We start from the raw sequence: 12024 nt of genomic DNA on the forward strand, positions 1-12024 counted from the left end.
TTAGAGTTAGTCAGTCCCCTGTCTCTCTCTCTCTCTCTGCTCTCACCTGTTTCCCTCCCTCTTCTTCTTCAGCACCATGTCCCGCCCACAGTTAGGACACTTCCTGACCGGCAGCGGGACCTCCACGTCCAGCTGCTCCGCGTCAGGCAGCTCCAGAGCTGTGCCCAGGTACGACGACAGAGCCTCGTCTAACCTGAAGCGACCAGAAAAAGCAGCGACATGTTGCTAGGACACGGCGAACGCAAGGGCGCCAATCCGCTCCGTCGTCGTATAATTCAAAGTGCGACTGACTTCTTCGCTTTCCTCACGGACTCGATGAAGACAGCTTTGTATTTCTGGATGTGGTGCTGCAGAACGCTCCGCTTGTCCTTCCTGCCCTCCGACACCAGCTTGAGGTCGGCCTCCAGCTCGGCGCGCAGGTTGGGCTTCGACATCTCGTAGCCCATGGAGTTGTAACCTGGAACGCACAATCGCCACGGGCGACGGCAGGTTAACGACGCCGCGGCTCACGCAGCAGATTGCGGCGCGGAGACGCGGGCGACGTTACCCTCCACTAGTCCCATGCCGAGCTCCCCGGGGAGAAACCTCTGGTCCGCAGTCAGACCGACGTACATGCGACTCTTAATGGTCTCGATGTGTTCTGCGTGGGTCGCATCCGTTCCTGGAATGCACACATTTAGTGCAGAAAATCACACGCTACATTTTAAACAAACGTGATATATGCCTTGTAACCCTGGCACAACACTCTGTGTTAAGGAGGTTAGTTTCCTGGCTCTATTGTTTTTATTTTCAGTAAAATAAAAAAAAAGTACAACTGGTACCAGTGCTCCTGTGTTTAGCTATCTCTTTCATATTGCCATAACATAAACATTTTAAAGCACTTTTATAATACCATAATATAAAAGTCATACAAATTTGTAATTGCTGCTTTTAACTCCTTACAATTTTCTTCCCCAAGTCAAAATGACACACTTTGGCAGATTTATATTCCCAGCGTTCTCAGTAAGGATTAACTCTGGGATTAAATGCCAACTGATGTTACATTTAAAGGTAGCACACATTTTAAGAGGACAAATAAAACCACATTTTAGCAGACTGCAAACAATGTATAAGTTCCTGGATGTGAACTGAACTTATTCTACTAGAGTTAACCTAAAATTACATGTACAGGTAATATAAACACTTTCCCCCCAACTCTAACGTATTTAGTTTTTTTCATACTTTGTCAGACTTCAAAACTACTTCCTATTTAACCCTTCCAGACCGAAAGGACCGCCGACGGTCCAACCAAATGTGCAGCACCGTAATTCCCCTACACTTTGCGCAATCTGAAAAATTCCAACGGGTTTCTGAAAGGGGAGACGTTGCGCTTTCCAGCCGGTATCAGGTCGTTGCGGTGATTTCACCGCCACCGTAGCAGGGAGTGAAATTAATCAGTGGGACGCTCTTTTGATAGACAGTAAATTGCGAAAATAACTTGCAAGATATCGAAAGTTCTAGTTGTCGTGGATAAATGGGCAAAAATATTAACTCACAGGACATTTAAAGAAAAAAGGAGAGATATCCAGGGGGACATTTGAAACTTAGGTCATAAAGGGTTAATTCCACACTTCCACAACTTTGTGGAACCCCTATCTCTTTTCTCCCCGTAGAAAGTACCTGTGGCTCAAGAGCCACACAGCGTAACATTTGGTTTTTTCTTTTCTAAGGCCCAATGCCTCTGGAGGCATCAGTAGCGCTATTGCCGTAAAAGTAATTGATCTACAGAAAGTACTCCTGCTTCTGCTCTTCAAAGTTTAGCGAGGTCCCATAGAAGCTGATGACATACATTGTTTTTCATTTTAGACAGATTTACCGATGCCGTGCTTCTCCATCAGGGATATGAGGTCGGCTTCGGTCAGCAGCTGAGGCGGGCTCGTCTGTCCGTCCACCATCTCAATAGCGGAGGGCTGGAACTGGGAGCCCTGCTCATAAACTGGTATCAGCTGAAAAAGGAAAACCAACAACGCAATTTTCTTAATTAGTCATTTAGAGTAGAAGCTATCGGCACTTTCAACACAAAAATAAAAAGTAAACCCACCTTTGTGCTCCACCTCTCGTACGGGTAGACGTCCAGGTAATTCCTTGCAATAATCATGAGTCCAGATGTGGAGAACTTCTCCTGAGCAATTTCTATCTCCACGACCGTCTCCTGCCCCAAAGCATCCTGGGAAACGCAGGCCAGGAAGTGGCGCACGATGAACTCATACACACGTGCTTCGTTGCCCTGGGAGACGAGACACACAATCGAGATTTCCACGCACGTTTGAAATTCGACGGACGTGTTTCCAGCGGTTTCTACGACCTTCCGGCAAAACGTCTACCAAGTCGGGCTTCAACATCTGGATGTTCCGCAAAATCCCAAAACAAGATTATGCTTAATCTGGCTTCAAACTCAGAAGAGAATGAAATTTTCCAAATTCGTTTAGCATCAGGGCTAATTCAGATCTGCTCTAATTTAACATTTTGAAACAGGATTGCTGTTCAATATGGACTGGAAAATCCAGTGATTATTAAATAGACTCTTCAAAGGACAGTTTGTGATTTTCGATTTGCTTGATGCTTTTGTAAATGCTCAATCTGTAATGTCACCTAGTAACTGAAAGATAAAACATATATACATATAAACAATGTAAAAAACACATTTTGTGTTGGACTCACTTCAACTGGAAAAATTTAAAAGGCGTGAAAGTCTAGTTATAAAACCTATTTATGTAATCAGTTTAATTTTACAATCTTGTGCAGACTAACATTGTGAAAAGACAGTTTCATACCTTAAACTTTTTAAGTCAGCCTAGAAATTTTGTTCAAATTCATTTCAGTTTATTTATCCGATGCTAGCTCACATCAAATGTCGTCTCAAATAAGTTTATAGATGAAATACAATTGATTCATTTCAATCATTCCAATTGATCCTGAGTTGCCAAACAACGTAGATAAGTTCAAATTATTATGTAAATTGTTTAAAACGCTTCTCTCTTACTGAGCACGTGCGTAGCGACAGTGGAGAGGAAAAAACTCAGCTTTAACAGGAACAAACCTCCAGCAGAACCAGAACCTGGTTCATTAGGAGCAGCCATCCTGAATGTTTGCATAAGTACCACAAGGTTGCTTCTACCGTGAGAATCTTATGTAGCCCGAAAGTTTCACTGGATTTAGCTAAAAATATGAAAAAATATCAAAAAGAAAAAAAAAAAACAAAGTAAAGAATGAAAACAAACACGACGTGAACCAACCCACCTGCAGCGTGTTGGTGTACTTGGTGGGGTGTATGGGAGGGTGGGCCTGGTCAGAGTTTTTGCCCTGCCGTGGGTTGGGGCCCCCAGGCTGGTCCAGAACCCGCTGGGCAAACGTCCCCCACTCCGGGCTCTGCGCCTGCTGCTCCACCAGGGGCGCCAGGGGAAGGTTTGCAGGAAATATGTTGGTTTCTGTGCGAGGATAGCTGATTAACCTGGACAGGAAATAAAAAATAAAAAATTTAAAATAAAAATGCAGCGTCATGTTGTATTCGCACAGAGAAACAACGCTCTGCAAAACACCAGATGGTCCCCGTGTGTCTGTAAACGGGAAAGACTCTGACAGGCAGGAAAAGATGGAGGACTAAGGTGAACTTAATGCTATACCCACCCTTGAGTATAAAGCTTTTCAGCAATCCTCATCGTCTCTTTGGCATTTATTCTGAGCTTCCTAGACGCCAGTTTCTCCAGTTCCTGCACGTCAGGTCAACACAGAAGACTTTGCAAACAAGAAAATGATTTTTCATGCTGCGGCTGACATCGTACGTGTTGCTGTTTGCTTTTATTATCTTACCACTGTGTCCAAAGGCAGCGGTCTCCATTTGCTCTTGGGTTTGCTTGTTACTGAGGTGACTGTTGCTATGGGATCCTGGAAATAAATGATAATATATTTTCTTTTCACATGTTACTTTTGAACCGTATTTATTCGCACGAGTCAACAAACATTTTCTAAACGGAGCGCAGTGTGTTGTGCTGGCTGCAGGAGATGCACCTCTGGATAAGTTTATTTGCATGGCGCATTTTAGCAACAGGGCTGTTCAGAGTGATTTATGTGATGAAAACAAAAGATAAGAACATTATACAGCAGTGGTGTAACAAGGAAAGCGATGAAAAGTTGGAATACACACTGCAATTAACGAGGTTCCAGTCATTGTTAATCGAAGGCGGGTCAGAAGAAGTGGGTTTTTTCGTCTCGATTTGAAGGCTAAAAACTGCAGCTTCGCAGTTTTCTGGACGTTTGTTCCAGATTTGTGGAGCATAGAAGCTGAAAACTGCTTCTCCATGTTTGGTGATGAAGAGCAGACCAGAACCAGAGGACCTCAATGGTCTGGAAGGCTGATGCAACTAAACAATTCAATGATTTATAAGCCAGCAGGAGAATTTGAAGTCTATTCTCTGAGCTACAGGGAGCCAGTGCAGGGACTTTAGAACTGGTGTGATGTGCTCTATCTTCCTGGTTTTCTGCAGCTTTTTACTCAGACCTGTAAAGACACCGCTGCAGTCATCAATGTGACTAAAGATAAACACATGGATGAGTTTCTCTAGGTCTGGCTGAGACATTAGTCCTTTAATCCTAGAAATGTTCTTCAGGTGATAGAAGGCCGTCTTTGTAACTGTCTTTATGTGGCTCTGAATATTCAGGTCAGAGTCCATCACTACGCCCAAGTTTCAGCTGATCGCTGGTTTTTAGTTGTAATAACTGAAGCTGTGCACTGACTCTAGATTATTCCTCTTTAGGTACAAAGATAATAACTTCAGTTCTGTTTCTGTTCAGCTGGAGAAAGTTTTGGCACATCCACACATTTATCTGTTCTAAGCATCTGTTCAGTGATTGGATGGGTTCTGAGTCACCTGGTGAAGAGCAATGTAGAGCTGTGTGTCATCTGTGTAGCTATGGTAACAAAACGTATGTTATAACCTGAGCCAGTGGGAGCATATAGATATTAAATAATAGGGGGTCTCAGGATTGAAACTTGGGGAACCCCACGTGAGACGAATGTGCGAGTCGATGAGAAATTACCTATTGACTCAAAGAAGTCGAAAAAATCAAGTACTGAACCAACCCAGCTGTCCAGTCCTTTCAGTAATATGTCATGGTCAACAGTATTAAGTGCTGCGCTGAGGTCCAACAGAACCAGAACTGTGGTTCTCCCACAGTCTGTGTTTAAGTGGATGTCACTGAGCATGTTGACAAAGGCAGGCTAAGTGGTTTGGTCATAAATGAAACCGGACAGAAAGACATCAAAGTGGTTGGCCATTGTTAAAGTACATAAGAGAGCAGACACACACACACACACACACACTGCAGGCATGAGTTTAATAAGCAGGCTTTGGTATCACCAGCGAGTTTCTGTAATAGCAAAATAAAAGCAATCATTTGCAGAAAACTACATATCGTAGTAATTTTAAAAAAAAGAAAAATTGCTTTGAAAAGGGAATATCTAAACAGTGAATGAAGCTTGGAATGAATCATCCAGCGTCAGCGACTCAGAAGAGTTTGACGGGGTTCACATTGAATGATCGTGAAGTGGAAAGGAAGCCATAAATAGTTTTCAATGTTTTAATCTGAAAAGTGTGGCGTACATCTGTATTCAGCCCCCTGTACTCTCAAGCTCCGTACATTCCTGAATTTCTAAAATTCAAAAACTTTAGAAATTAGCTATTCTAAATTGACTTTAGAATAGCAGAGAAACTAATACGTCAGTTTCTCTGCTACGTCACTTCTGATTGGTTCTTTTCGTAGCTTTATTCATCATTTTCTGGTTGAGGCGGCGAGTGTTTACACACCTCTACATCTGGAAGGAGTTTCGCTGTCACTTTTTTTTTTACTTTCGGACAGTTGTTATGATGTGTAACCATGGCAATGTGGTGTTGTTTTTACAGCTGGGAGCAGCTGATTAGCATCTGAAAACGTCAAATGAACATAATCCTCGTCTTTCCAGAAGATTTGACGTTTTCTTCTCTGCCGCCCAGATATTGAACTGTTAACACGTCATGACAGTCATACAGCAACATTCTTCAGTCAGAGGCCTCTTCAGATTTGTTGAAACACTAACTGCTACTGGAGATCCTTCCTTCCCACTGCGTCGCCAACCACAACAATTCCTTGAAGATGCTTGGATGATATGAGTTACGACAACGTTTAATTTCCCTTTGCGATCAATAAAGTAGCACAAGGGCAAATATTTCTCTATATGTCGAGAAAAATAAGAACTACTGTCCTCCACTGTTTTTAGTGCAAGGTCAACGGTGTTTGGTACCAGCCTTAACTGGAAAAAAAAAGAAGAAAAAACACTGTTCTAAATGTAAATGTCATGCAGTCTGCAGTCATTCGGAGCCTTATTGCAGTGAAATGTAACAGCGGCCCAACCTTGAACGAACAGAGGTAAAGGAATAAAAGCCAGCCTGTGATGGAGCGAGCTCTGACCCGCTTCTGTCTCCCGACACTCGCAGCTCGCTCTGTAAGGGAGGTGGGGGGGGAGAGCGAAAAGCTATCGGAGTGATAATTATAGGGCTCGTCAGCCTCGCTGGGGAAGAATAAGTGTTTCTCTTGATGACGCTCCCACGTTCAGACGACACCTCTTCTGTTCTGTCGTCAGTGGGTGAAACCACTCGGGATTCAGAGCTCAAACGTGGCGAAGGGGGATCAACAAACGGAAGATTAGAACGACGATCCAAAATCACACAGTCTGAGTACGGAAATCAGAAAAACAAACAAACAAAAAAAAACAGGAGACTTTGAATGTACAAGGTGCACTGGGGTGATACCAAATATGGCTTTGCTACCAGCTGTAATTACAGTGTGATAACATGTGATTATTGGTGGGATACGTCCATTATGTTGTAAGTTGTTCGCCCGTTCTGTTTAAGATGCGTTGCCGTGTTTTTGGATTGTTGTTCTGGGTTAGCTGCTGGGCAAACTAGCAAACAGCTAAAGATGCTTTGGTATGAGGAAGTGCAATATGGTCAATGTTATTGCGATATAAAAAAAACAAACAAACACACACACATATATAAATATATATATATATTCCAATGTTTTATTAAGTTTCATTTTCATTTCATAATTTACTTTCTCGTTTCTTTGATATTTGGTGTTTATTAATACAAATTTTTCACTTAATGTCAAATTTTACTAAGATTTTTTCCAATTTTTGTATATATTCCAAATTTTATGTCTTTCCTTCAATATTTGAGAATAAATATGAAAAAAATAAATAAATCCAGCCTGCAGATGTGTAAAACCGCAGAAGAAGTAACCCAAATATTGACCCTCCAGAGCTGAATACACGTGCATGCCACACTTTTCAGACTTTTATTTGCAAAAGTTGTTGATACAATGTATAATTTTCCTTCAATTTTACAATGAAGTGCTCCTTTGACCTGGTCTATCAACTGAAATCTAAAAATATTAAATTAAGTTAGAGAGTTAATGAGACTCAATGTGCAAAAGTTACAGGGTTATCAATGGTATAATCAATACCATGATTATGCTCTTTAAAAAAAACTAAAAAAAACTCATACCTCCATGCAGATCTGGTAGAGCACCAGACAAGCTGTGTGATGGAAGAGGCGGTTTCTCTTCCAGCTGAACTCAACACTGTCCTCTTCCACCTCATGGAGCACTGAGACAAAGACAGACACACAGGGCAGGTTTTATAGGTGAAATCCAAGCGTAATCAATCAACTTTTATTTCCAGTACGGGAATTCTTACCTTTGATCTTGTAGAAAGTCTCGGGTATAAAAGCCTGAATGGCTTTGAAGCGCTCCACCACAAATCCCAGAGTGGGAAACTGACAGCTGCCGTATGAGATCAGCTGATTGGCCAGAGACTCGGGGAAGATCTTCTGCAGGCGAAGCGTCTGGAACCGGGTAAAGGACGCACCTGGCGACGATCAGAAGACAGACGGACGAGTGGAATGTGATCAGATGATGATGGACAGCGAGTTGCAGTCGTTCTCATGTTCTCCTGCTTAACGGCGCGGCCGCCGCCTCACCTATCCGCAGATCCAGCTCCTGCCGGACATCGACGGCGTCGCTGATGTTGCAGTCGGGCTCCGTCAGCGTCTCACACGCTCTCCGAATCGAGTTGGGAGTGATCTCCGAAAACTTCGCTCGAAAGATTTGCAAATTGGGTTTCACTAGAGAAAAGAGATATATATATATATGTATATTTAGACACTAGCAGACAGAGGAATAATGTGAAAAATTAGTTTGTGGATAAATATGAACCTGCTTTGCAAACGTCGATGATTTCGAAGCCAATGTTTTCTCCCTCCCGGTCACAGTCAGTCCAGATGACCAGAGCCTGGCACTGCCTCGCTTCCTTCTCCAGAGTCCGCTACCGAGAATTAAACACAAAAATTTGACAATTTTTTAGTTCTATAACCAAGTCGTGTTATATCAATTCACAACTTTAAAAAAGCTTTAATAACCAAATGAAAACACTCCAGGTGACTTTCAGAGATTTTTAAGGCGTGATTATGAACCACTGACATGAGATGTAGGACGGAAATACAAATAGTTGCGTATTTTAAGCTAGTTTTAGTTCCACTCTTCATATTAGTGGTTAATAAAGTTTTATTTGATAAACTGTAGGATGAAGAGAGTCAGTTGCTCTGAGTATAAATCCCATTTCTCTAAGTTATGGTATGGTCACATTTTCTTCATTAAAGTTCAGCTTTTTATTAGCGCCCTCTAGAGGTGACTGTAACAGAATCTTGTGCCAAGACTTTAAAAAACAAATAATGGATACAAAATCAATTTGGTAACAGTTTTCTGCTGTATGTACATATGTTGTGTAAAGTTCGGGATTTTTCCTCCAGTGTTTGGAGTTGTTGCTGCGCACTGTGGTTCAGCTGCCAGCTGGCTGAAACAAGACTTCTTTTAACACTAGGTGATATGGCTTAAAAATAAAAATCTTTTTTTTTTTTTAAACCAAATTTGATTTCGGATACTAATACATTTTTCCCTCACTTTTAAAAAAAAAATGCTGTAAATTACATAAAATATCTTATAATGGCTTTTACGTCAGTAATTCCTTCTGTGGGTTGACCTGAATTTGTAGTCGAAAGAAACAGAATCAGGATGGAAGTTGGGTTAACATCATGTTGGATACCCAAGAAAAGCATCGGCAAAAAAAACAAACATATTTTCCAAAATGTATGTTTGTCACATAATCACAAAACAGAATATGTGATTAATCGATCAAATCAATGTAATGCCCACCCCTAGTTCTATCCTTTTTCTTTCCTTACAAGACAAATTTAAATGAACAACAACAGACATTGGCAAAAATCCAGCCGTACCTTGATTGGAACCATGTTGTCCGGGCAATTCTTCTCTACCTCTGCATCAAACAGCAACACGGGACTGCAGCTGTGCCTTGGAAGAGAAACGACAAAACTTCAAGTGTTAAAACCCTCCGTCGAGGTCACCATAGGCAACTAAAGGCATAAAATCATTTCAATTTACCATTTCTGGAAAGGCGCTTTGAACTCCAGTCCCAGCAAATGGCCTGACACTGAGGTCATTGTCACCGTCACATTCTGAGATGAGGACAACAACCAGAGAAATCAGAGAGAATCACAATCAGATATTCAAATGCGTGGGTGGGTTACTTACCTGGCCAAAAAGATTATATTCATACTCATATATTTTATTGAACTTCGAAAATCCTTCTCTCTGCAACAGAGAAACCCATAATGAGCTGTGCTGATAAAGAATAACAAGTCAATAGTGTTGTCATTACAAAACAATGGAAATAATGGGAGCTTTCTTCTACTTTTTCTGAGGTTATATCAGATTACAGTGATACCTAAAAGCTTCAGAAACAGTGAAGGTCTGATCAGCGGGGACTCACCCTCCTGGCTCTGCCGCCAGACATGATCTCAGAGATGCCTTTGGCTGCATCGTTCTTCTCGGCCACGCAGAGGACCCGCTTAATCTGAGCTCGGCTGCGAATCATGTCTGCCCCCTGCGCTGCGTCCGAGCACCAGCGGCTCCGTGTCGCCCAGAAAACCCCCCTTCTAGCCCGCAGTAGTCCCGATCGAAGCGTGGATCTGCCGAGGAGGTGCGCTATCAGCATGCCTACCCCGCTGTCACATGAAGCAGCAGCGGCTGCCTTCGGACTCAGCCTCCACGGTTCTGCTGCTCTTCCGCTCGGTTAGCATCTTAGCTAGCAGGGATGGCTAAAAGCATCTTGGCAGCTCTCAGAAAGTTTCTCAGACGGCTAAAAAGTTTTCTCCAGCTAAACAAATTAACTTTGTATTTATGGAAAATCGATAAAGAAAAGAAAAATTAATAGAAAGTTTCAAAGACTTGCTGATATAAGGAACCGATTCGAGCCCAGTCAAAGTGACATAGTTAGCTTTGTTTACAAAATCCGCGCCTGAGTCAAAATTACCGTAAAGGAGACCGTAAACGTGTCGTAAAGTCCCCAGTGTCGTAAAAAGTTGAATTGAGGAAAATTAATCATCCTCTTTTCATTGCATGTGAGATACAATAAACTCACTAACTTTTTCCCTGTGTTTTTAATAATATCTAGACATGAAAATAGTACATTGAATGTTGAAATGTGTATCTATATATACAATTTAATTTGTCACTTAATATTATTTGGTAATAGCTACAAGTGTCATTTTCTAAAATGACACTTGTAATAATAATAATTAATTTCTCAGCCATGTTAAATGTGTTGAGATAAAAGTTGCATCACTGTTTCTGACTATTTTTTCTAAAACTAAATGTAACTTTAAAAAGCTCTCGTGAAGAATAACTATAACTATGAAAATAATGATAATTAAAAAATGTATATTATAATTATTAATATTATTATTATTAGCCAAGACTCAGTCTAAAGTTGTTTTAAGTTAAAGTAAATCTGTCCCTTACTTTCCTAAATTTTAACTTTAACTCCAGTCAGACCTTTTTCCTAAAGATGGGTCTAAAAAAGGCATTACGCTAACTCTATAACGTTATATTTTCATTACCAGAATCTGCACTAAATTTAAGTGAAGTGTAAAAAAAAATACACTAACTGCATATAACAAAATTATTAGAAGAATAAAATTACGTTTTAGTCAAACGATAATGACCAAAGCTAAACTAAAACGTGTTGTCATTAAAACAAAATTCTCTACACGTCGCGCATTTACAATGTTTGGACAGTAGGTGGCAGTGAGTGGTCTGACACGTTAAAGTGAAGTTTGATTTGTAAGTAAAAACATCAACACTTTGACACAAGGACTAAGCACTTTGGTAGTTGTCTTATCCAGCGGACACCGTGTATGAAACGGGATAACAAACACAATTTGCGTTTTAATTTTCTACTGATGTACTCCTTCACTGTATATTGGGTTTTTATTGTTTTTCATGGGAGCAATGTATTAAAATCCGTAGTACAGTGCAATAAAACATATTTAACCTTTGATGGAACATAGCACACAGAATATATTTAGCTGTGGTTTGTCATATTATCAGACTTATTTTGAAGTCTGATAATATGACAGACCATATGTCATATGAATGGTTAAAACATTCAAACAATTTTAAACATTTTTGAATGTTTAAAAATGATTTCTATATAATTTTTTTTCATAATAGTATGCTCAAGATCTCAATCCTCCTTTTGTTGCACACTTTAAGGAATAGTATAACATGACAAATGAGCAGATTTGCATTGCGTATTTGAAGCTGTATGTTGTGTTACTTGTATAGGAGAAGTTCTGGTTTTGCCACTTCTAATCTCTAAAATGCTCAAACATCATTACTTCGTAACTTCTGCCTGTCAAGAGGAAATGTCAAGTAAGTTCCTTTCACTTTAAAAAATGATGATGTGTGTTTGATGGTTGGCTCAACCACATTTATTTTCATTGTCATACTGTTGCATCACTTACAGTACGGGTCTCTTAGCTCTTAGTTGTTTTTCTTTAGTGGAAAACAAAGTGAAAATAGATTTGTTTTTCT

The 12024-nt window shown here is 40.7% G+C and overlaps 1 protein-coding gene across 1 annotated transcript in view; it reads right to left on the minus strand.

Moving 5' to 3' along the window:
- Positions 1–10500, minus strand: part of top3a (DNA topoisomerase III alpha) — a 20075-nt gene extending 9575 nt beyond the window's left edge. The window contains exons 1-16 of the mRNA XM_044100682.1: positions 9920–10500; positions 9682–9741; positions 9532–9605; positions 9366–9441; positions 8290–8398; positions 8055–8198; positions 7772–7942; positions 7581–7681; positions 3850–3924; positions 3667–3749; positions 3280–3490; positions 2081–2266; positions 1856–1985; positions 548–661; positions 292–457; positions 47–193 (exon numbers count right to left, since the gene is read on the minus strand). Coding sequence (XP_043956617.1) covers positions 47–193; positions 292–457; positions 548–661; positions 1856–1985; positions 2081–2266; positions 3280–3490; positions 3667–3749; positions 3850–3924; positions 7581–7681; positions 7772–7942; positions 8055–8198; positions 8290–8398; positions 9366–9441; positions 9532–9605; positions 9682–9741; positions 9920–10144 — 2072 coding nt within the window. The 5' untranslated portion in view covers positions 10145–10500. The remainder of the gene's footprint in view (positions 1–46; positions 194–291; positions 458–547; positions 662–1855; positions 1986–2080; positions 2267–3279; positions 3491–3666; positions 3750–3849; positions 3925–7580; positions 7682–7771; positions 7943–8054; positions 8199–8289; positions 8399–9365; positions 9442–9531; positions 9606–9681; positions 9742–9919) is intronic.
- Positions 10501–12024: the final 1524 nt, after the last annotated feature.

This window comes from Gambusia affinis, linkage group LG19, assembly GCF_019740435.1.
Source record: "Gambusia affinis linkage group LG19, SWU_Gaff_1.0, whole genome shotgun sequence".
In the NCBI taxonomy this organism is placed as follows: domain Eukaryota; kingdom Metazoa; phylum Chordata; class Actinopteri; order Cyprinodontiformes; family Poeciliidae; genus Gambusia; species Gambusia affinis.